The sequence below is a fragment of the Miscanthus floridulus genome, chromosome 14 (assembly GCF_019320115.1).
Source record: "Miscanthus floridulus cultivar M001 chromosome 14, ASM1932011v1, whole genome shotgun sequence".
Classification (NCBI taxonomy): domain Eukaryota; kingdom Viridiplantae; phylum Streptophyta; class Magnoliopsida; order Poales; family Poaceae; genus Miscanthus; species Miscanthus floridulus.
In genome coordinates this window covers 2125032-2150565 of record NC_089593.1, presented here as the reverse complement: position 1 = coordinate 2150565, position 25534 = coordinate 2125032, and the positions used below count along the sequence as shown (strand labels likewise).

Genomic DNA, 25534 nt, shown 5'->3' with positions numbered 1-25534 from the left:
CGTTGCGGTGACCCGCCGCTGCCAAGGGCTGACAGTTGGTATTCAGAGCCATTCATCCTCGGCGTGTGGGGCTGCGAGCGCTCGCTCAACCTCGCCGTCAGTTATCGGCTCGTCGCGGGATCTAGCACCGCGTCGACCAAAACCACCTCCTCCACCTCCACCACCACTCCAGCTTGTCGCGGATCCTCACGACCGCGTCAGCACCGACTTCACCATCTGCGAAGACACGCAAGACGACACCGGCGGCGCAACTACATCGGACGCCCGCCAGGTGCTCGACTGGAGTTCTGCATCGACAAGAGGGTTCGGCGGCGTGAACCGAAGTGAGCACAACCAAAATTCGCTCGCTTGTTATCTCATTCTGGCACAGATCGACCGTCAACGAGGGTTGCGCGACAGTTGTTCGCGTGTAAAATTCCTGGTGTCGCACGGGAGATTTTGGTGCGGCGGGGTAAGGAGAGGGAGCGTCCAAGAGCTTGGGTTGCTGGGCGGGTGTTCTTGTGCTTGCACTCCACTTGTCTCAGTGTAAAATCCCTCGGCCTTGCCTCACTCCCAGGCGACGGTGAAGTGTGCAGCAGCGCAACAGGGGAGGTCCTGCACCAAACCTACTGCTGGCACATCTGGCTCCGACAAGGAAGAGTGATCTGTCTCCATCCCCACAGACAAGACTCCTGCTTGAAGCTATGACGCGACGATCTGAGGAAGAGAATTCCAGGTGGGAGCAGTTGCAAAAGAATCTCGACGTTATGTTCAGTCAAATTAATGAGATGCATACCACTCAGAAACAAATGAAAGCCCAGATGGACCTAAGGTCTGCAGCAATGGATGAATATGTCCAGGAACAACATAACATTGCTCAACAGATTCAGCATAATGGCGAAGCTATTGCGAGAATTACTATCAGGCAGATGGAACAGGAGGCAAAGGTCACTGCAAACAAACACCAGGATGCAGGCCCAACATTTGATGAAGTGAGAAGTGCAGCATTAGACTTTGAGGACAATGTCTCCTTTCACAATGTGTTTGCTGGGGATCACAAGAAGGCAAAAGCTGAACCATATACACAAATCAAGACTGATCACCACTATTCAGCTCAAGATGATAACAAGGGTGCAGCAAAATACAGAGAGGAAAGATTACCCAAGCAAGCCATGCCTAAAATGGATTTTCCTGATTTTGATGGCTCTGACCCAAAGGTTTGGTTGGACAACTGCAGAGACTATTTTGATCTCTATCAGATCCCTGAAGGTATGTGGATCACTGCTGCAAGACTACACTTGAAGGGAAATGCGGCTCGGTGGTATCAGGCCTTCAAACAGAAGGATACCTTCAAAAGTTGGACACATTTCTGCCATGTCATTCAGCAAGAGTTTGGCTCAGATGACTTCAGATCCTACATGACTGACTTACTAGAAATCAAGCAGACAAGCCTAGTGGAAGATTACACCACTCAGTTCCAGGCTCTGCAGTATGCAGTCACAATGCATAATGCCAATTATGATGAAATGTTTTCACCCAACATTATGTCAAAGGGCTCAAAGAAGAAATTAGGGGAATGGTAGAGGCCCAAATGCCTACTACAGTGCTCAAAGCCTCAACATTAGCAAAAGTACAGCAGAAAGTGATAGACAGAGGGAAGCCCAAATACACAAGAGCTCCATATCAAGCAAGAACACCTCACTACAACAGACTGGACACCAAAACACAAACCTCTAACCTCTGGAATGATAGGCAGTTGAGGGATTATAGAAAAGCCAATGGCTTATGCTTTCATTGTGGTGAGAAATTTATACCTGGCCATCTAGAGGTCTGTACCAAAAGAAACAAGCCCAAACTCAATGCTTTAGCCATCAATGATCTGGACCGAGAGCTCACTGAGGAGGTTCTCAATGACTTGGCAGCAGAAGATGCACTGCATGACGAATTTTGCCAATTGTCCTTGAATGCTATTTCTACAAGGGACAAAGCAGATTGCATCAAACTCGGAACTAGAGTCAAAGATAAAACAATGCTCATTCTGATTGATAGTGGGAGCACTCATAGCTTCATAAGTACTCAATTTGTCCAGATGGCTAATCTTCATACTATTCCTATCCCTCCAAGGCAAGTGAAACTTCCCAATGGTGCCAACATGGTTACTAATCAGCTAGTTCCCAATTTGCAATGCTATTGTCAAGGACAAAGCTTCAGAACAGATATGGTGGTCTTGGATATGCAGCCATATGATGCTATACTGGGCTGTGACTGGCTCAAGTCACATAGTCCTCTGGAATTCGATTGGCAGCTCAAAACAATGAAATTTGCTGAACAAGGCAAGTCTATCACTCTGCAAGGCATCAGGGAACATGACTTGCAGTTGTCATCGATGTCAGCTACTCAACTGTACAATGCATCTAAAGGCAATGACATATGGGCTTTTGCAGTGCTTCATCAAGAGTCCCACAAATCTGACCACACCACTCACAAACAGCAAGCCCATCCAGAGGCTTTACAACATCTATTGGCATTGTACAAGGATATCTTCACTGATCCACAGTGCCTCCCACCTAGAAGGGCCTATGATCATGCCATATCCTTACTGCCTGCCTCCACACCCATCAATGCCAAACCCTATCATTACTCCCCACTACACAAGACAGAGATTGAAAACCAAGTGCAACAACTATTACAAGCTGGCCTGATTACACATAGTCATAGTCCTTTTGCTTCCCTTGTTCTCCTAGTTAAGAAAAGGATGATACTTGGAGATTCTGTGTCGACTACAGAAAACTCAATGACATGACAATCAAAAACAGATTCCCAATGCCAATCATTGAAGAAATCTTGGATGAGCTTACAGCAGCCAAGGTATTCACCAAACTGGATATGAAGGCTGGCTATCATCAGATCAGGATGCTACCAGAGGATGAATTCAAAACAACATTTAAAACCCATCAAGGGCACTACCAATTCAAGGTTATGCCTTTTGGATTAACAAATGCACCAGCAACATTTCAATGCATCATGAATGAAATCCTTAAACCATTCTTGAGACAATTTGTTCTAGTTTTCCTAGATGACATCCTCATCTTCAGTCCATCCATGGAAGCTCATGTGGATCATCTTGAGCAAGTCTTTGCAACTTTGAGAAAGCACCAGTTGTATCTCAAGGAATCCAAATGCACTTTTGCCAAGTACAGCCTGCAATATTTGGGGCATATTATAGGAGCCCAAGGAGTCTCAACTGATCCCAGCAAGATCATTGATATGCTCAAATGGCCTGTCCCACAGATAATGACTGAACTCAGGGCATTCTTAGGACTCGCAGGATATTACAGAAAATTTGTTAAAGATTATGGCAGACTGTCCAAACCTCTTACACAAATACTCAGACTCAAGACATTTGTTTGGAACCAGCATGCTCAGGCAGCATTTGAGGCACTGAAAACAGCAATGACTCACACACCAGTATTGGCTCTGCCAAATTTCAATGAGACCTTTATAGTGGAAATTAATGCTTGTGCTGATGGTATTGGTGCAGTACTGATGCAAAAAGGGCAACCTGTTGCTTATTTGAGTAAAGCACTTGGAGAAAAACACAAAGGACTGTCAATTTATGAAAAAGAATTTCTAGCATTGATCATGGCAGTAGACAAGTGGAGGCATTACCTAGAAAGGGGTGAATTCTACATACAAACTGATCATAGATCCTTAGCTTACTTGAGTCAACAAAACCTTCACTCTAACATGCAAAGAAAGGCTATGACCAGGATGATGGGCCTCCATTTCACAATCAAGTACAAAAAGGGCAAAGAGAACATGGCTGCTGATGCACTATCAAGGGTAGGTCATTTGATGGCACTACAAGCAGTATCCACAGTTCAGCCAGCCTGGGCCCAGGAAGTCAAAAACTCCTATGTTACTGACTCCCAAGCACAGGAGCTGCTCAGAACTCTAGCCATCACCAGTCCTGACCAACAGGGATACTCTTTAGACAAAGGCATCATTTGGTTTCAAAGCAAAGTCTGGATTGGCAGTAATTCAGCACTTCAAACCAAACTCATTGCAGTCTGCCACTCCAGTGCATTAGGGGGCCACTCAGGGGTAACAACAACCTATCACAGACTCAAAAGGCACTTTGCTTGGAAAGGAATGAAAAATGATGTGGATAATTTCATCAAGCAATGCAACACTTGCCAGCAAGCCAAGCACTCACTTCAGCACCCCGTGGGACTCCTGCAACCCCTCCCTATTCCTATAGGTATATGGCAAGATATAACTATGGATTTCATAGAAGGATTACCAAAGTCTGAAGGATACAGTGTCATCCTAGTGGTAGTTGACAGATTGACTAAGTATGCCCACTTCATAGCTATCAAACATCCATACACAGCTGCCTCCATAACTAAAACATTCATGGAAAATGTGGTCAAATTGCATGGCATGTCTAAATCCATAGTGACAGATAGAGATACCATATTTGTCAGTCAATTTTGGAAAGAATTCTTCAAGGCATACAAGGTAAACCTCAAATTCAGCACTGCTTACCATCCACAAACAGATGGGCAGTCAGAAAGGGTGAACCAGTGTTTAGAAATGTATCTCAGATGTGCTATTCATGACTCCCCTCAAACCTGGAAATCATGGTTACCACTTGCTGAACTTTGGTATAACACATCTCTCCATTCTTCTTTGGGATGCACTCCTTTCAAAGCTCTATATGGCCATGACCCTGACTTGGGTCTGTTACCTACTACAAATCAGACAAACTCAGTTTCAGTGACTGAGCAGATTGCGCACAGGGAACAGCACATTCAAGCCCTCAGACAACATCTAGCAAGAGCACAGAACAAGTTCAAAATACAGGCAGACAAACACAGAACCGATCATCAGTTTGCTGTTGGTGACAAAGTATTATTGAAGTTACAACCATATACACAATCCACTGTGGCAAACAGGCCATATCCCAAACTATCATACAAATACTATGGACCATTTACTGTCATCCAGAGAATTGGTCAAGTAGCATACAAGTTGGAACTCCCACCAGACGCTCAAATACACCCAGTCTTCCATATCTCACAGTTGAAACCATACACACAAGATTACACACCTGTATATGATACACTGCCAGTTTTGCCAGATCTTGAAACTGCAGATACCGTACCAAGGGCGATCCTAGAGCATCGCATGGTGAAGAAGGGCAATGCAGCAATTCCTCAAGTGAAGCTCCAGTGGGTCGGCCTGCCAGACTCGATGACCACCTGGGAAGACTACTACGTGGTAAGGCATCGGTTCCCTACAGCACCAGCTTGGGGGCAAGCGGCATGTCAAGGCCGGGGAGGTGTCAGCCCAGGTGCACCGGCTGCCACTGAGTGAGTTGCTGGAAGCCGTCATCTGCACAAACAAACACATTTAGCCGTTTACGTTTTCATTCTTGTATGACATTGTGGGCCCACAGGCCAGAAACTGTATGGCACTTAAGTGCCCGTGACTCTGTAAGACGCTTATCGATTATCAAATACCAAATAGCACGCCAAGGCAGAGGGGCAACCTCGCCGGCGTCAGGGTTCGCCGGCCGAATCCATTGTCGTGCTCACGTTGCGGTGACCCGCCGCTGCCAAGGGCTGACAAGGTCGTCCCGTCCTAGTGGATGAACTTGGGCACGTGGACCCCCTCGACCTCGCTGGCCGGCACGAGCACCCAATCATCCCCCTCCTCCTCCGTGGTGGTTGCGGGGGCGGGAAAGGGGGAAGGGGAGGGTCAGGTGCGGCTGACGACGTGGCCGGGTCCTCCATCGCCGCGGATCATGCCCAGGGGTGAGGGGTCGGGGGAAGGCGCGAGCGTGGCATGGGCGGGGGGCAGGGGCTCGTAGCCTTGTCGTAGGGTTCGGGGGCGCTCCGGTGGGGTTGGGGAGCAGGAGCGCCATCGCTTCCTTCTCCAGCGAGCGGCGGCGACTGGTTTCGGTTTGGTTTGGTTTGGCTCGGCCCGGGGGAATCCACGTCGTTGTTGGGCTGGTGGGGCGTGGGGTCCATGTCCACCTCGTTCCCGTAGGAAGCGGGCTTAGGGCCCATTGCTTTATTTGGGCCGGAGTCTTTGCTTAATTTGGGCTGGGCACAACTCAGGCACACAGGTATAGGAGGTCTGGCCTTTTCTCATGGTTTTAAGGCTTGTTTATTGCTCTGACAAAGTTGATTTTCACAGGTTAAGACAAGTTGTTTGGGTCGACATAAAAAAAAGGTTGTTTGGTACGGTCTCTTCGGAGACATCTGACAAGTTTTGTTACGACACCGCTCCTGTTAGGAATTAGGAGCGGATCCGAAGAAGTCCTACTAAATAGATAAATTATAACTGGATTCTGATAAGAGCCGATGAGGAATCAATTCTCTATTTATTCTACTAGTTGGGAGCTAAAAAAAAACCCCGCTCTATGCAGCGTTCAATTACCACTAGAATCACTTTTCTTCTGTTCCCCACCAGAATCATTCTATTAAAAAATCAAGAAACAAAGCTCAAAAATAAAAAAGAGAAGTTTTACCAAATTGGACGGCTGGACCTTAGGCCGCTTCCACCTCGCTCCTACTACAGGAAAGTGGTTTGCTTTCTTTTTCTCAGGCCATTGAGAGGTTTCGATCAGTCGCGTTGTCACTACTTGCCTCGTTATAGATTCAACAACCAGTTTAAAAAGTTGATCTATTTTTTGAAAATCTCAAAATCTATGCTTATTTTCAACTAAACGTCCCATCTCTCTCTCTCTCTCTCTCTCTATATATATATATATATATATATATATATATATATATATATATATATATATATATATATATATATATATATATATATATATATATATATATATATATATATATATATATATATATATTTTTTTTTTTTGTGTGTGTGTGTCTAGTTACCCACCACAAGCTTTTTTTTTTTTTTGGCTCCGTTCGCTGGTCTGAACTTTGGCTGAAACTGACTGAAAAACACTGTTCCGGCTGGATTGTTGTGAGAGAAAAACACTGTTCCGGCTAAAAAAACAAGCCGAACAAGCCAAATTTAAGACAAGCGAACGGGGCCCTTACCATTGACGTTGAGATTAGAATTTCATTTTTTTTAATATCACCACAAAAATGAACTCCAACCTCTATCGTATCTTTTCAAATGGATTTAGTCAACATCAGGGCTTCTAGGATAGGCCAACGAAACTGAATAAAAGGTTTGTTTCCAAAATCTGAATAAAAGGCGAGCTCTCACGTAGATAGCATCTGTCTTGAGTTTTTCAATATTTTATGGAGAGAGGAGGCCATCCTGAGCCCCATCCCAACACCGCTCGTTGCATTTGGCAATGTTTGGATATCTGCCTAACATCCTTTTCCTACTCCGTCTCTTTCATCTCCACCCTCAATCCCGTATGGCTTCATCTTCTCGACCCTCACTTCCCTTGCGATGCAGGACGATGCAATGCACCCAGGGTATAGAGGCCCATGTGTCATACACTCAGAACTCCTATCCATGCATACAACCAAACGAGGTCTCATATCGTATTGGACCAACAACAAAGACAACCAAGCAAGATTGGGTGCACGGTTTAAACATACATCTCACCATCCTGGACCAGCTCTCCATTCCGGCTCCACATCACCATAGCAACCAATCGCCCCTCAAAGAAGCGCTTTTGTCTCCACGGCTATACCAAATAAGATCAATAGCTCCACACTGCGCTACTCAATATAGTTTCTCAATGGGCGTGATTGGTTGCAGAGCAAGCCTCGAGCCAGGATGGCTAGGCTGTGCAGGACCAAAGAAGCCGGGTTGAGCTCGTGCAAGTGGTCGTGTTTGGTTGTCTTTGTTGTTGGTTCAGTACGAGATGAGATCATGTTTGGTTGCATGCATGTATCAAAGTTTTGGATGTCTAACACATGGGTCCCTGCACCATGCATGAATCAAGTCGTCCTGCACGGAGAGGAAAGTGAAAATTGAGAAGACGGAGACATGCGGGATGGAGGAGGGCAGATGAACGAAATAATGCAGGCGAAAGATACGAGCAGGGGAACCAAACACAACCGCAATGCACCGAGTGATACCAAAGCAACCAATCACGCCCAATATACTTCGTAGAGACGCATCCTCGCTGGCCTCAAGCGGAAAGTCACCCCTGGTAACTAAATACGGAGTATATTTGTTTTAAAATGTGACATGGCAAACAAGGCTACTCGATCATTTCTTATCTTACTTTATCTTGAACTGTTTTTAACTTAGCCCTACTACACTTGCAACCAGGTTTAAGCAAAAAAGCATCAATATTGCAATAATTAATGAATGCACCACATGATGAGACGAGATGACGCACATGTACGTTCTATGTGCGTGTCATGTTTAGAATACGTTTTTGACCATGGTATGAAGTGTCCAAAACGTTACGATTATTTCTAAGATCTGTAGCTGCTAGCCTGCTACTCGGTCATTAGTCAATGCAGAAGTCAGCTCACCTGTGCGTGTGAGTACGGTCTGACATGTAGAGCACGTCAAAAGTCAAGCAAACCGCAAAAGCTGTTGACCCCGGCCCAAAAGCTCCAACTTGCTCCGAACCATTTCACACACCGTAGAGCATGGATATATAGTATAGAATTCCGTTAAATTACCTTTTAAATCCAGAGTAATATATATATCCGCTGTCTTGAAAACTTATCTTAGAAATAATAATTCTAAAATTTATTTTTGAGGGGATGTTTAAATCCATAAGGTAAAGTTTAGGGGTGTCACGTCGGGTGTCACACGGGGGTGTCACATCAAGTATTCAGATAGTAATAATAAAACAAATTACAGAAGTCATCAGTAATCCGCGAAACGAATTTATTAAGCCTAATTAATCCGTCATTACCACATGTTTACTGTAGAACCGCATTGTCAAATCATGGACTAATTAGGCTTAAAAAAATTTGTCTTGGAAATTAGTCCCAATCTGTGTATTTAGTTTCGTAATTAGTCTATATTTAATACTCCATGCATGCGTCAAACATTCGATGTGACAGTGGCTAAAGTTTAGGAGGGGGAAATAAACACATCCTTGTGTCAACCCTGCTCAAATCAAAACCAGCGTCATGCATTATACATCAAAATCTTCCGGGTTATATTAACTACTAAACGTAAGTGGAAGAAGTTTGGTTATATTTCATCGATGAGCACTTCTAACTGCTAAGGATGATGTGTGTCTGCCATATAGGTTCCGTTAACTTCGCTGAAAAAATAAGTCAAAACATTGTTCCGCTGATTTGGTGTGATAGAAAAGCACTGTTCTACACCTGAGCAGCTTCGGGCGACACGAAAACCAAAAGCAACAGGTAATTTATGTAAGAGGGAGTAATTATCAAATCCAGACGCTTGTTGTTTTTTTCTGCTGTTGCGTGGCCAGATCATCGATTGACGATTGTTATGGACCTATATGGTTGTGCCGGTGCTGCCCACTGATCTTGTAGCTCTGGTGGAAGGCCAAGTCTCCCCGAGTCACTGTCAGTGTCAGCGTGAGGCTGTGAGCTGAGCTGAGCATGAGCTCTCTGCTCTCCCCCATCAACCCCCCTGTCCCCTGTCTCCCGCGCGCCTGCTCTGCTCTGCTCTGCTCTGCCTCAGCTCATCTTGCAATGCGCGCCGGATGCTGATGGCCGCCGCCACGCACATGGGCGGATCCGCCCACTCCTCCATCTCGCCCGCACCGCCGTGGCACGCAGTCGTACTCGTACCCAACCACCACCAGCAGCAGCAGCACCAGGTCCTCTACGACGACCTTGACCCGTGCACGCCGTCCCCGTCCCTGACCGCTTCCCTGCCGCGCCAGAACCACCTACGCCCCGCCAGCGCGCGGGCAAGCCGCGCCGGCCCCGGCCGTCGCGGAAGCTGCCGACCACGTACATCAGCGCCGACGCCACCGGCTTCCGGGTCATGGTGCACCAGCAGGTCACGGGCACCGACGAGGTGCTGCTGCCGGCCCCGCCGCGCTTATTTCCAGCCTGACTTATCAGCTATAGAATATTTTCACTCACAACAAATTAGTTTTAGTCAGTTTATCAACGACAGATACAATCAGCCTAACGGCTCGAAATTCTTTGCGAGGGGATTGCAAACAGCGAAACATGTTCCCAAAAAGGTCTCGTTCTTTCAAAGATAGTACAAATTAGCACAATATTCCACGTCGCAAATTATTCGAGGGGTCCATTCCCTGGAAACTAAACGTGCTCTAAGCAAACCATATATGAGGGCGGTGAGGTGTGAGGCTGTTGTATCCCATGAGCCCCTGTCCAGTTGCGCCCTTCTCCATCTGGTTCGAGTGTTTGAGGGCCCATTTGAATATGTTGAAGATTTTGAGATTCTGTTAAAAAAATCGGTACATCATCCAACACAGGAGAGATAGTAGATTATATTCTCAAATTCACATCTCTCAAAGTTTAAAAATCTCATCATCCCTTTCATGGTAGATAATATGGATTTGTAGAACCCAAAAAGTGTGAAACGCGTACGTTCGCAATTGGTTTCGGCATATACCTTCCTGGGTTAGTGCACCGGCACCACTCCGACCCTGCTCAGCCAAACGTCCACCCCGCGTGAATTTAGTCCTCCTCTGTGCCCTTTAGTCCTAGGACTAAAGGTCACTAGTCCCGGTTGAAGCTATCAACTAAGACTAAAGATCCCCTATGCACTCTACCTGTTGGACCCAGAACTAGCGGTAACATTAGTCTCAGGACCTAAGACTACCGAGACTAAAGCCAAAATCCAAAGGGCCGTCCTCTACTAGTGTGTCACTCCTGACCCCGAAATGCTTTATTAGAATACACAAAGGGTGCGTTGAATGTAACATGATGCCCGTCATGGCTATTAGAAGGATCAGTGCATGTAGCTTACCAGGGCTCTGTTCGCTTGAGCTTAGAAGCCAGAATCAGCCCTACTTTTTCAGCCATGGAATAATGTTTTTCTCTCACAACAAATCAGCTCTATAAATCAGCCACAACAGCAATAAGTCATGCCGAACAGAGCCTAGATCGTCCAATGCCTCGTTGAGATCAGGAAGCTTGAACGCAGTGCTGCATCCGACGGCCGTGACATTCTTCACTGATCCTCTGGCGGCTTCCACCTGTGCTGCCTTCTTCTTCACTGGTCCTCTGGTGCCTCCGCGTTGAAATTTTTGGAGGGGCTCTAGGGTGGCTTGATGGGATCAACGGCGGTAAGGGGGCTTGAGCCCCTCCCCCACACCGCTAGATCCGTTCTTGGCGGTCACAGTCGCACAGGGACCGCACTTTCACGTCTACAAAATTTCAAACCCTGAGCATCGACGAGCGACGGCGGCGAGCGATCGACCTGCAGCTCCCACACTTGGATTCTATATAATGGCCGACCGCCGGCTGACCGGGTGTGACCAACGATACCTGAGTCTGACGACCGGGAGATTAATTGCCCCACCAGCGCCAGTGCCAAGCTAGATGCGATGACAACGAGATGGACGCCAGGCTTCTCCGCATCTCGATCGGCAGGCCTCTCATGCCTTTAATTTCCCTGCATATATAGCACTGTTCGCAGAGTGCAATCTGTTCGTTGGTCACCAGCACCACTAGGGCTCGCCAGAGGCCCAGAGTTAGCATCGGCCGAGCGCCTCAGCGATCGACACGTACTTGCCGCTGGCCCAGTGTACGAGATGAATATGTTGCTGAAACTTTGTATTTTTTAGCATCTTAATAAGCTCTGAGTTTTTTTTTTCATTTGAGCTTGTTAAAATGCTAAAAAAAATAACAATAACACATTGAGACATAAGGGTAATTTGGACTTCCCTACCACAATATGACACAACTACAGCCAAATCTGACGAAAATAGCATGAAAAGAAAAACATTCAAATCAATGGCACATATAACCACTTAACTTTTTTTATAACTTACATAGAATTACATACTTTTATAATGACACCGAGAAAAGACTCACCGCTCTCCGTGTGATGGCACGTGCACGCCCATTCATGCTGTATGCGTGCGCGAGAATTCCAGGGTCATGCATGCGCGGTCATATCCTGTCACAGTACTAGCTGTTTTTTTATTTAATTTGGTTTCAGTTGCACTGGTATTAGAGCATCTCCAAGAGTTTGCTATCTCAACTTGACATCCATATAATTTTGGCAAAACAAGAAAAAATAGCCTCCAACAATTCGGCAAAACAACTTGGCATCAATAGTAACTTGACAAATCTTCTCTCCGCGCGCGCAAATATACGCGCGCGTATACGGCTTGGCATCCGGGGCTCTTCGTTTCTTAGCGGGGCTCTTCGTTCGCTTAGCGGGCCTCTTCGTCTTGTTAACGGGTTTTTTTATTTTACCAAGTCAAAAATGTCAAACTTTTGGAAATAGATTGTTTTTACTTGCATATAATTTTAGGAGTTAGCAAATCATAAGATTTGCCAAGTAAAATTTGACAAACTCTTGGAGATGTCCTTACTATTTGCATTTATCCATTTAACAGTCAGAAAGAAAATATCCAATAGTAGTTCTATTTTTTTAAAAATGCTCTTGCGTGGCCGGATTATTATGGTTGTGGCCGAGGTACGTGTCAATGTCATGTCAGTGTCAGCTGGAGCATGAGCTCGCCCCCGTATAAACCGCAACCACCGGCCCTCCTCTTCCCCCTGCGCACCTGCTGCTCGGCCTCGGCTCATCCTCCAGTGCACCCCGGATGCCCATGGCCGCCGCCACGCGCATGGGCGCCGGATCCGCCCACTCCCCCTCCTCCTCCTCCATCTCGCTGCCACCGTGGCACCCAGTCGTACTTGTACCCAATCAGCACCACCAGGCCCTCTACGACCTGGACCTCATCGTCGCGCCGTCCCCGTCCCCGTCCCCGTCGCCGACAACGCCGACGACCCCGCAGCGCCTCCGCCCCACGGCCCGGCGCGCGGGCAAGCAGCGCCGGCCGCGGCCGTCGCGGAAGCTGCCGACCACCTACATCAGTGCCGACGCCGCCAGCTTCCGCCGCATGGTGCACCAGGTGACGGGCGCCGACGACGTCGTGTATCACCAGGCCACGCCGGAGCTCCTCTGCCACCCGGCCCCGGCACCGCCCTCCCGCGCTGCCCTGACGACGACGACGGCGACTCTGCTGCCGACGCTGGACACGTCGGCGTTCCTGCTCGGCGCGGCGCGCGGGGGCGGGGGCGGGGGCGGGGGCGGAGCGCCGCCCGCGCGGCCTGGTGGAGCCTGCTACCACGGCTCCGCGGTGCCGGCGGCGGGGGTTCCGGGTGCCGCTTTGCAGGCGGAGGTGGCGGAGCAGGCCTGTGGCGGCGTACGAGGAGGAGGAGAGGAGTACAGCTGCAGCAACGGTAGCGGCGGCGGCGGGTTCCCGAGCTTGGAGTCGTGGGATGACGACGCTCTCTTCTAGGAGTAGGTGGCGTCTCCACCATGCACGCATCTTCCTCTCTCTCTCTGCTTGCTTGCTTGTATACGTACAGGTTATTTGAGCTTACCGCAACATCCATCCATGGACCGATTGATCGACAAGCAACGTGACTGACTGACGGATTGATTGATTACATTAATCAGTCTGGTTTGCTACTAGCTTGATCGATCCAGCTTGTTGCTAGGAACTTTAGGCACGGTTCGTTTGAACTCATCAGCCGCCTTATCAGATAGAATCTATAGTATTTTTCTCTCATAATAAAACAGCTTCAACCGGTTTATCCAACTTTAATACCAGTCGAACAGATACTTTAGCCCCAACATCCAGACATGGCCGTAATCGATGTGATAGAGCTAAACTTTTGCCCAAAAGAAATAAACCCAGCCGTAATCGATGTGGCTAGATGGAGTAAGGATCATGTGCAGATGAATCAATCAAAAGACGAGGAAACAAAACGAAGGTGCACGAGGTGGGTGGTTTCATTTGCATTGGTCGGTTTGGTTGCTTGCCATTCTCACCCTCTTCCTTGCTTGGTTCCATTCTCGTGGTGAGTGGTGACTCGTGGACTCTGACTCCGACTCTGAGGTGTTCAATTCGCATTCAGCTTAATTGATTGATTGATGACAGGCTATATTTGTATTTGAAAAAAAGGACAAAAAAAACAAAGCACTGTTGCTTTTGTTGGTAAGTACTGTAGAAATTAAAGGTGAGTTATTAGTTTTAGTGTACTGAAAATTATAGTTCTTTTGACTTTTTTATCCTAAATTTGACCACTCGTCTTATTCAAAAATTTTATGTAAACATAATTAAATTTAAGTCATTTTTAAAGAACTTTTGTTAATAAAGCAAGCCACAATAATTTTTTTATTATGTTTGTATAAATTTTTAAATAAGACGAGTGATCAAATTTAAGATAAAAAAGTCAAACGAACTATAATTTGGAATGGATTTAGCAGCGGACAGTGATAGCTGCGTAGACCCGACGATACGTTGAGATGAAGCCGGACTGAAACTACAGTACTAATAATAAATGATACTACTATGATACTCCTAATTATTGGACAGGGACGGAGCACACAAGACAATCCATGCCGTCAGTCGGTGGGTCGGCAGGTTTAGAAGCGTTGTTTAGATCCAGTGTAAAGTTTTGATATCACATCGAATATTACAATGTGTTTGAATACTAATAAAAAAACAAAATATATAATCCGTTAGTAAACTACGAGACGAATTTATTAAGCCTAATTAATCCGTCGTTAGCACATATGTTACTGTAACACTTTATTGTCAAATTATGGACTAATTAAGTTTAAAAGATTCGTCTCGTAAAGTAGTCGTAATCTGTGCAATTAGTTATTTTTTAAATCTATATTTAATACTTCATATATATATATATATATATATATATGTGTGTCAAATATTCGATGGGACAACGTGTAAAATTTTGGCGGAGGATCTGGACAAGACCTCAGTCACGCCACGACACTGACAGAGGCTACGATATAGTAGTACTGATCCATCCAAAACATGCGATTCTCGTTTTCCCATAAATTAGATATATTATACTTGGATTTAAGTTAAAAATCTATAAAAATAAGGATAAAAGGTATCAAATAAGGATTGTCATTATTATCATATTAATTGTGAAAATTGTCATGGGCAGTCCACTCGGTCTATTGGGTTGTTTTGGCAGTGCAACTAATTAGTGTTTAGGATTAAAGGTATGTTCAGCTAGAGCTAGTTATTAGATAGATTACTCACTCTGTCCCTGAATAAATAGATTTCTAGAGTCGTCTTCAGTCAAACTTTTTAAATTTTAACTGAATTTCTAGAAAAAAACGGTAAGATTTATGGTATCAAATTAGTACCATTAGATTTACCATAGAATGTATTTTCATAAGGTACTCATTTTATATCATAGTTGTTGTTATTCTTTTCTATAAAGTTAGTCAAACTCCACGGATTCTAAGAATTAATTTATTCAGGGACAGAGAGAATACTAAATTAGCTTGAGTTAGTTAATGAGCTAGTTGATATGAGCAGTTAGCTAGATGGTTCCGAACGGACCTGACCTTAACTACTTCAGCTATGAGTAGTATAAGTAGCTTGGTTACATGCTTTGACAACTTAGCATATAATCCGCTGACTAACAATTAGTCATATGCATCAAACATGCACTAATTAGATATAATGGTCTTTTGCTTAGGAGGTCAAGTAAACATCTGTATATAAGAAGACGAGATATAATCTAAGAAGAAGAAATATATCTATTATCTCAAATCCTCTTTTTCATATCCCTGCCCTTGTGATCCTGCTGATGTTTTGATCAAGATCCATAGAATGTAATATTTTTTTATAAATTTAATCACAATTAAGTAAGTTTGACTTAATCTAAATATAGAATTCTATATGTATATTCAGCCCGTTCGCTTGGTCGTAAACGATCGTAAATTTTCAGCCAGAACAATATTTTTCTCTCACACCAAACCAGCCAGCAGTAAATAATCCACGATCGTTTACGGCCTGCCGAACAGGCTGATTACTTATAGAGCTACTTCCACTAAAAGTTTGTATGCCATTCACATTATCTTCTACTAACCATCCATATCATTTTTCTCGTTGGTAGCTATGTCATTCCACTAACTTTCAGCTTCTTAACGTAAGTTGTTCACGGCATCTCCATTAAATACTATTACTATTTTTCAATGCCCCTCCGTCCAACGCAATTCTACCACAGCGTCACATTTTAATATATTAAGTTTGACCAATTATAAATAAAGAAATATTAATATTTTTTTTACGATTAAAAAATATTAATATTTATAATATCAAATAAATACCGTTAGATTAATTACGAAATGTATTTTTATAATAAATTAATTTGGGACCATAAATGTAAATATCGTTTACTAGAAACTTAGCCAAACATGAACCACCTCGACTGGTTTTTGGGAGAGAACGAGCATATAAGAAGGGTTTTACATCTAAAAAAGTAGCGGTATACTACGAGTACGGAGTACATAGTACTATACTGTGGGTGGGTCATGAACTGACTGACTGCACTGCAGCACGTCACGAGTTGGCAAGAAAAATGGTGGGTGCGGAGCAGAGCAGTCAAAAACAGCGGCCCACTGCAATGCAACGCAAGGCGTGTGCCGGGGTGCATGCAAGTCCAAGTCGTCGCAGAGTGACAGAGGGAGCACGGCGAGTCCAAAGTCAAGAGTGACGCATTGGTGTCTCGGTCGGAGTTCGTACCGACAGCCGGACACTCCCCACCGATGCTTTTCCATCTTCAACAATGGGCGGCACGCAGCCAGACAGATCGAGCAGGGAGAACACGCCATTGGTGTGGAGGACTCCTCTGTCCCACTTCGTACCTGTGTATCTGTTGTTTTCTGTTTTCGTTTCACAGAAACAACTTTTATTAAATAACATTTATAATACATAATTAGCATCGTTTATTAAATAACATTTATAATACATAATTAGTATCGTTAGAAAGATCTTTAAATCTAATTTTTTAATAAATTTATTTCAGAGATATAAATGTTGTACATATTAGTCTGTTCTTCCTGTCTAGTTTCAATTTATTTTAGTTTATTCTCTCTCACAGAACATTATTGAATCAGCCGAAATCAACCGTCCATATTTTTTAAACTGGATCAGCCGAACGCCCCTAATTTTTCGTAAATCAAGTCAAACTTACTGCACGCACCACAGTTATTTGAAGGATGGAAGTGGTCATACCATGCCGCCCATGACTGTCGCTCCGACCCGCCCGGTCCGCCGACTCCCTCGGCTGCCTACTCAGCTGCTCGTCAGATTAGAATTTCCTGCCGGAACCCGTGCGTACGTCCAGCTCGCTCTACAGTCGACGGAGACGACGATAGAGGAAGACGACGAGGGTGAGGACGACGCCGCCGCCGCCGCCTCTTTTGTCCGGCGTGGACATCTGGACGCCCTCGTGCTGTCATGCACCGCGCTCACGTGCTTCCTCGTGGCCAACCTGCCGGCCGCCCCGCCGCCCAATTACTGCCCTGCCGCCAGACGCCATCATCGCGCCATGCTCCGGTCATCCTCATCCTCATCCATTCAATCATCTTTAGTTCTGTAACACGATAATAGGCTACGCGTGATAGCTTCATCATCAGGCACATCCGTCAGTTATATTAGACACTATATAAGCTTGTTCGTTCCAAATTCAAAAAAAAAAAAGGTAGACCTTATTATGTGTAGGTGCAATTCGGCCTGGGGCTGACGAACGAGTCCCTTTGCTTCAACTCTAAAAGCAAAAATGCTTTTTAAGTTACAATTTATAAGGCTCAAGAAAAGCCTTTGAGATGGTTTCTAGTATATTGTAAAAAAGGGCCATTACTCCTAACTTTGTATTTCATGAAATGCAAACACTTGAGCTACTAACCTCTGAGGCTAGATATTTCTAATAGTCATTTGCAAATAATACATTTAGGCTGTGGCAATTTTAACTCTTGTGTTGGGACATGCCATATTCATATGGGCCAAGTCCCCTAAAAGGGGTCCAATTAGCGTTATTGGAGTGGCATGTGAAACCCACCCCCCACCGGGGGTCGCTTGTAAATTTTCGCTTGCCAATATAATGCCTAGAACATGAGGGCAAGGGGGCCTCTCCCTTCCGACTCTCATCGACAAACCCTAGCCGCCTTTTTCCACTCTCCTCTCCTGAACCTGTTCGGAAACCGCTTTTCCAACATTGGCGGCCACCGTGCTCGGCATGAAATTTTTCAGGAGAGCTGAAAGTTGAAGCCTTCGTCGGGCCTTATCTGGCCTTCATCAACAGACCTTCTCCGGCCGAGCCTTCGTCAGGCCTTCTCCGGCCTTCGTCAACAGACCTTCTCCGGCCAAGCCTTCGTCAGGCCTTCTCCGGCCTTCGTCAACAGACCTTCTCTGGTCAAGCCTTCGTCAGACCATCTCTGGCCTTCATCACGACCTTCTCCGGCCAAGCCTTCGTCGGGCCTTCTCCGACCTTCGTCAACAGACATTCTCCGGCCAAGCCTTCGTCAGACCATCTCCGGCTTTCGTCGCGACCTTCTCCGACCAAGCCTTCGTCAGGCCTTCTCTGGCCTTCGTCAACAGACCTTCTCCGGCCAAGCCTTCGTCAGGCCTTCCCTGGCCTTCGTCAACAGACCTTCTCCGGGTAAGCCTTTGTAAGACAATCTCCGGCCTTCGTTAACAAACCTTCTCTGGCCAAGACATCGTTAGGCCTTCTTCGGCCTTCGTCAACGGACCTTCTCCAGCCGGGCCTTCGTCGGCGGACCTTCTCTATCAAGCCTTCATCGGGAGACCTTCTCCAGCAAGCTCGGGAGACCTGCTCCGGCCGGGCCTTCGTCGGCGGACCTTCTCCGGCCAGCCTTCGTCGGGAGACCTTCTCCGGCCAGGCATTCGTCACCAGGCCTTCATCGCCAGCCTTCTCCGGCCAAGCCTTCGTCAACAACCCTTCTCCGGCTCGGCCTTTGTCGCCTACCTTCTCCGGCCAGGCCTTCGTCAGTGCCTTCTCCGGATGGGCTTTTTGAGAGTGAAGATTTGATCTTATGAGAACCCCCGAGGAAAGGTAAAATCTTCGGGGTAAAGGTATGATCTCCTTGAACCCTCGTAGCTAGCGGAGTTGGTACGTTCAGTTTCGACTTCACCAACTTTTTCAAGAAAAAACACCTAAACTTTTTCCATCCTTGGGCCATTTTTGTTAAGGGAAAAAAACCTTTGGTCATTTTCTAAAGAAAAAACTTGCAAAAACAATCCAGCCTTCGCTTGTTTTTTTTAAATATAATAATAAGAAGATTTTTTTCTTTTTTGTCAAAAAGGTTTAAAGCCTTCGCCCATTCCTAAAAAAAATAAAATAAATGAAACACACACACCGGAGCCCCTGTGCCTTCGGCCATCTTCTTTAATGAATCGTGGAAGCTCCTAAAGCCTTCGGCTATTTTTGTGCTTAAAAAAAATATAATAGTACCGAACCTTCCAACAAGCCTTCAGTGATATCAACTTTTTCAAAAAAAAGAAGTATTCAAAAAAGCCTTCGGCAATACTACCAACTTTAAAAAAATATATATATTAACCAAAGGACAAACAAGCCTTCGGCAATGTCAAGTGTTTTCAAGTAAAAAAAATCAATTAATCGCCAAAGGCCTAAAGCCTTCGACCTTTCTCGTTAAATGAAAAAAAATCAGCCGAAGTTCTTAAAGCCTTCGGCCGTTTTTGTTGAAGAAAAAATCCACAAAAACTCATAAAGAGCTCAGTACTAGAGTTTCCTTCATGTCATAACTAACAGCAGGACAAGCAAGCTTTTTAGTTAAAACGTGTGTGCAGGTCTTTCAACTACTCCTATTTTATATGGTGAGCAAACCTTAGGCCGCGTTTAGTTCCGGCCAGATTCGGCGCCGGTTGAATTTACGGTACTGTAGCTATACTGTAGCGTTTTGTTTTTATTTGGTAATAATTGTTCAATCGTTGACTAATTAGGCTTAAAACGTTCGTCTCGCAAAGTACAACCAAACTGTGCAATTAGTTTTTGATTTCGTCAACATTTAGTACTCCATGCATATACCGCAAGTTTGATATGACGGGGAATCTTCTTTTTACATAGTGTCAAAGTTGGGAGTTTTGGTGAACTAAACAAGAGTTTAGTCGTTACTGAAACTCCAGCGACCTGCTTTGGTGGGTTTGTCAACCCAGCTAAGTAGTAACCCAACAACAACTCTCTCTAAATTTTGCAAAAGCTCATTCTGTGCATAGCTACGAATGTTGCGTAGCTCTGGTCATGACTACTTCGATCAGCCACACCACTCGCACCACTCTACTAAGCTGTACAGGTTAACTACCTTCGAGTATTAACGCATATTGTGCTAGCAGATTTTCTCTTACCATTATTCACAGCCTCGGACCAAGGAGGACCCTTCGGCGTTTCCCCTGGGCCCTGACCATGCAGGCGTTTTCTTCAGGAGGTTCCTTTAACCTTCGCCATAAAAAAATCAACAATATACATTTATGAGCTCACCTTCGACCATGGTCAAGTTGTCTATCTCTTTGCAGCTTCGAATACTTGACCTACCGTACCAAAGTATTCTCGTGCGGAAACCAAACCAACGCGAGTGAGTATTTCTCACTGGCCTATAAATTATCAACACCTTATAATGCCTAACAGTTCTTTGCTCTTGTCATTTACTTCGCCAAAATTTTAATCTAACCTTTGTCTTTCAAAACAAATTTTAAAAATTAACCTTCGCACACAACTTGTCACCAATGTGACAAAGAAAGTTGTCACAATTTTTCGCCGCAACAAAAGCATGGCCCGAGTGGCTATACATGATTTCGCCCTAACCGATTAACTTTAAAATATTTTTTTATTTTTATTTACATCAAACATCTGTTTGTTACTGACATGCAGCACCGCTGTAAGTATCTCTTATCCTCCCAAGCTAACCCCTAGGATATATTTTTTATTGTTATATGCACGTTTTCACCTTCCCAAGCCAAATCAGCCAATGGTTCTCATTAAGTGTTCAACCTTGTCACATATCTGTCCAACAACTCTTGAGTTTGCATAAGTCAGTACCCTTTGTCAGTCAGCGGTTCTCATTATATATTCAACCTTCGTCAGATACCTCAGTGATCCTCTATCAGTCAGTGATTCTCATCAGTCAGCGACCTTCGTTATTCAATGGATTTCATCATTTAGTAGTTTTCATCGGTCAGCAACATTTATTAGTATGTGGCCCTCACCAGTTAGTGGATGCTATCAACAAATGGTTGTCATCACTCTATCATTCTTCATCAGTCAGTGGTCTCCATGAAACATCTGGCCTTTGCTATATATCTTTGAAATGGCTTTTGGGTTTTCACCAGTCAATGGTCTTCGTTGAACAATTGGTCTTCTCAGTCATCGATATAGCGACATTTAGAGTTCACCAATATTGGCCTTCGCATTGGGGTTTCATCAGGCGCCAAAGTCAGTGAAAGTTATATATCAGTCATTACTCGTCAATCCAGCAATCACCAGTGATCATCACCAACCATCAGACTTTCATCAACCATGAGACCTCACCTTCATCAGACTCCAACAACAGTAAACCTTCGGCAACCAACAAACCTACGAACCCTCTAACGCTAACACTTCTCCTCTTTTTTACAGGTTGTATTGTTTAATTTTTAATTTTTAGGTTGAGATAAATAGGAGCGTAGAGAGGAAAACTAAGGTTCACTAGTTCTGACTTAGGTAAGCTATGTCTTCTACTATTCAACTGGGGACATTACTAGAGAAAGACACCAGCAGAGGATGCTTTCCTTTGTAATCACGTCCTACTTGCGCCTATAGACGAGAGGTGGACTACAAAGGATCAACAAAGCTATATAGTACAGGCTATATAGAACTGACATCACACACGCGATCTACCACCATCCGGAATGCAGGGTGCATCCACGATTAATCTAAGTCTAAGCACCATGCTTACACTTATGATTAATACTTTAACCTAGAGCGTCTATAGATTAAAGCACTCAAAAGAGAGTTGTGATCCCGATGAACAATATAAACAATTACTTACTTGAATCAGAAGTTGATTACTAGAGAAATCTCGAAGGCAAGCTCAGTTAGAACTTGGATCTGCTAAGGTACAAGTCGTAGAGAGAGCACCGATAGACCGACACCTCCTTCGAACTCTTCCCTCACTCTCTACCTCACTATTATTTATAAGACTAGATCCTATGGAGGACTAATCTTCTCTTGATAGCTATCTCTAATCCTCATGATATGAATTAGGGTTTTAGGATGGCTTCAGGGAGGGTGGCAGGGGCTAGTATATATAGGCTAGAGCGTCCAACGTGAGCCCTTGGATCAAACCGACTTAAAGAACGGCGTAGATACAACCTAGGAGGCGGTGGAGAACCGACATTGCGACGCGGAAGCAAACAGGTGGGCCTAGGGGCCAGGCGGCCTGTAGGTGGGGTCGGCTAGCCCCACATGGCAGCCCCTCGGGGTCTACTTCGGTGGAGAGCCTCCTAGAGTCTTCTAGAATCTTCCCACGTTATTTACACGGTGGAACTCCGTAATTTCCTCTGACGAATAGGTCCCACTTGATGATTTTCTAGATATACCCTGCTGAAAACATAGATTCACCAAAACTCGTAGAATTTATTAGTTTAAACCCCTATACCTATGTTTGGTGATGAAATTAAGTATAAATACAGGTTATGTTGATGGTTTATAATTGCTGTTAGTGACCGTCAACACCCAGTATTTCCACTCTTCACATGTCATGCGAGAATCATGAATGTGCATATCTTCTTGCTTCTCATTGGCTCGATCTTCAATCTTCTTCATCAACAGGTCCATCTTGGCAAATAGCATGTCTACCTCCTTGCGTTGATGCATACCTCCACCTCTCTTGCGGGTCTGAAGAGTGAAGACGTTCTTCATTCCAACCTTGGTTGGAGGCCATCTTCTTCACAAGAGCTGTTACAGCTGGTATGGTGAGTTACAGGAAAGCACCTCCAGTAGCAACATCCATAGTCTCAGTGGTACTGTTAGTCAATCCGTGGTGGAAAGTCTGCATGAGTAGCCAATTCTCCATCTCATGATGAGGACATTCCATAATATAATCTTGAAAGCATTCCCATGCCTTAGGGACATATTCATCATGTTATTGCTGAAAGCTTAAAATTCTCCCACGCAGAGCATTGGTCTTGCCTGTGAGAAAGAACTTTACTAGGAAGGCAGTGGAGCAGTTATCCCATGTAGTATTTCTATCTTTGTTGGCGTAGAACCATTGCTTTGCCTTCCCCAAGAGTGAGAATAGGAAGAGGCAAAGTAATATGGCATCTTGGGTTACTCCTTTGATGGTGAAAGTGCTACAAATCTCTAGAAAGTGTTGGAGATGTGCACTTGCATCTTCATGTGCCTTTCCACAAAACTAGCTTGCTTGCACCATGTTGACGAGGGCTGGCTTGAGCTCGAATCCATTATCTTTGATATTGACCGTTGGTCCAGTACGGATGTTGGCCGTAGTTGGAGCAGAGAATTTACGGAGAGTCATATTAGCCATGGCTTCAAATTCAGGTGTTAAGCTTCGCCTTATATGGTTGTCTTCTGACTTTAAAGGTGGAACTTTCTTGAGTTTAGCTCTAGTCCTCTTGATTAATGCTTCTGGATTTTTAACGTAGTTTGTTGGAAGGTCAAAACCGGTCATACATTACCCTACATAAGATACACAAGTAGAGAAAACGAGGGTAAGCCTGTTTGAGTAGAGGTCAATGGTTTTCCTCGATCACATCAATAAGTATAAGTTTATCAATACTTCCTTTGCCTAGCTACCTTCCCCAGCAACGACACTAAAAATGCTTGTTGGTATTTATTAACTTGTCACTTGTTTTAGTAACCATCTATTATAAACCTATATCTCCTAACATTACTTTACTAGGTTGTCATCCCTAGTGATGATGCCAAAGATGCTTGTAGGTACTACATAGCATTACTACTAGAATAATACTAAGAAGTTCTTTATCGTTTTGTGTGACTAGAAAGAATATATAAATATATGAATGAAAAAGATCTGCAAGTGCACAGATAATTATACCATTGTAGCACTTCACCCGGGAATATTCCAGGTAGCGTTATTTATATTTTACCACAAGGAAGGTCTAACATGGACATGTATTGATAACTTATACTATTGATGGAGAAGTAAACCATAACCAATATTCTACTCATAACAGGGTTAAGTCATAGGATAGGATATATATATAATAAGTATTGATCATCAATAATGATAAATCACTTAGAGTACTCCTTTCTATGGCATTAGCATGGTCAGGTAGAATATTAAAGGAATAATTCCTAAGTCATTCTTAATTACAAGTCAAAGCATACATTAATTAGTGCAATTACACCTTGTAGTCATGACTAAGGTTATATTTATATCTACACATAAGGGATATTACTAAGGAAGATTAATAACAGAGCTTGTTCTTTGTTCGTAGTCGGATTCTACTTGCACCTATATTCGGGGAGTGGACTACAAAGGACTCAACGGGAGTGTCACATCCACAATCTATCACATGACCCAGAATATAGGGTATATCCGTAGGTAAACAACGTATAAGCACCACACTTACACAATGTCAACCACCCACCCCGTGTACTTTAGAGTGAGCGCTATACGAACTTATGCATAAACATAATGATAAACTAGCTATACTAAGTATATAATCAAAGTAGATGTTGAACATTATAACAAAGAACATGAATAAGATGAATAATAATATTGTCATAACAATTATAACTAGCATATAAAAATAATGATATTACAAAAGAGAGGGGGTATAAAGATTATACCAAACTACGCTCTTGACACGATCAGGAATTCAAGCGAAGCCTGCTTGCCTCTCTCTAGACCTAGCCTAACTAGCAATGCCCTAGAATATGGTGGAGCTCTGAGGATGATTAGGGTTTCTATCTTCTCAAATGACTTATGCAATATGCCTCAGGGGGGTGGCAGGGACTGGTATATATAAGCCGGAGCATCCAACATGAGCCCTTTGATCAAACCGACTTAAAGGATGACGTAGATACAACCTAGGAGATGGTGGAGAACTGACATAACAACGGAGGACTAACAGGTGAGCCCTAGGGGCCGGCCGGCCTACAGGTGGGGTTGGTTGGCTCCATCTGGCGGTGTCTCGCTCTCCGCTTCGGTGTGGTGTCCTCTCGAGTCTTCTGGAACCTTCTGGTGTTCGTTTCGCCACGGATAAGCGCAATTAAATCTGACATCTTGGTCCACCTTGACAGATTTATGGATAAACCCTGCAGAAAATACAGATTCACCAAAACTCATGTAATTTGTTAGTTTAAATCCCTAGTCCTTCGTTGGTGATTATATTTATGCCCTTATGCATATTTTATAATGGTTGTTAACTACCGTCAACAGACATCAATGCTACAACGACTTGCCTACATCGCCAAGTTAATTTGAAGGGCCACATCAACTCCTTTGACACCAAGTTCTACAACACCTTCGTTGGCGTCTACATCGGCACTTGGGTCTGAACATCTACTTTGACTAGTACGACTACATCGACCGCACCAAGAGCGGCAGAGGATTCAGT

At 44.5% G+C, this 25534-nt stretch overlaps 2 protein-coding genes and 1 non-coding gene across 3 annotated transcripts in view; 2 read left to right on the top strand and 1 right to left on the bottom strand.

The window, feature by feature from the left end:
• The window catches only part of LOC136505694 (uncharacterized), a 181636-nt gene that overhangs the window by 35018 nt on the left and 121084 nt on the right, over positions 1-25534 (bottom strand). The window lies entirely within an intron of this gene.
• On the top strand, positions 12638-13535 carry LOC136505457 (calmodulin-binding protein 25-like). Its single transcript, XM_066500610.1, has one exon. It carries the CDS (start codon positions 12683-12685, stop codon positions 13382-13384), a length of 702 nt encoding a protein of 233 aa, XP_066356707.1. The 5' UTR covers positions 12638-12682; the 3' UTR covers positions 13385-13535.
• LOC136506262 (small nucleolar RNA R71) lies at positions 23003-23111 on the top strand. The gene has a single exon (XR_010771486.1). It is a non-coding gene; the product is annotated as a small nucleolar RNA R71 (small nucleolar RNA).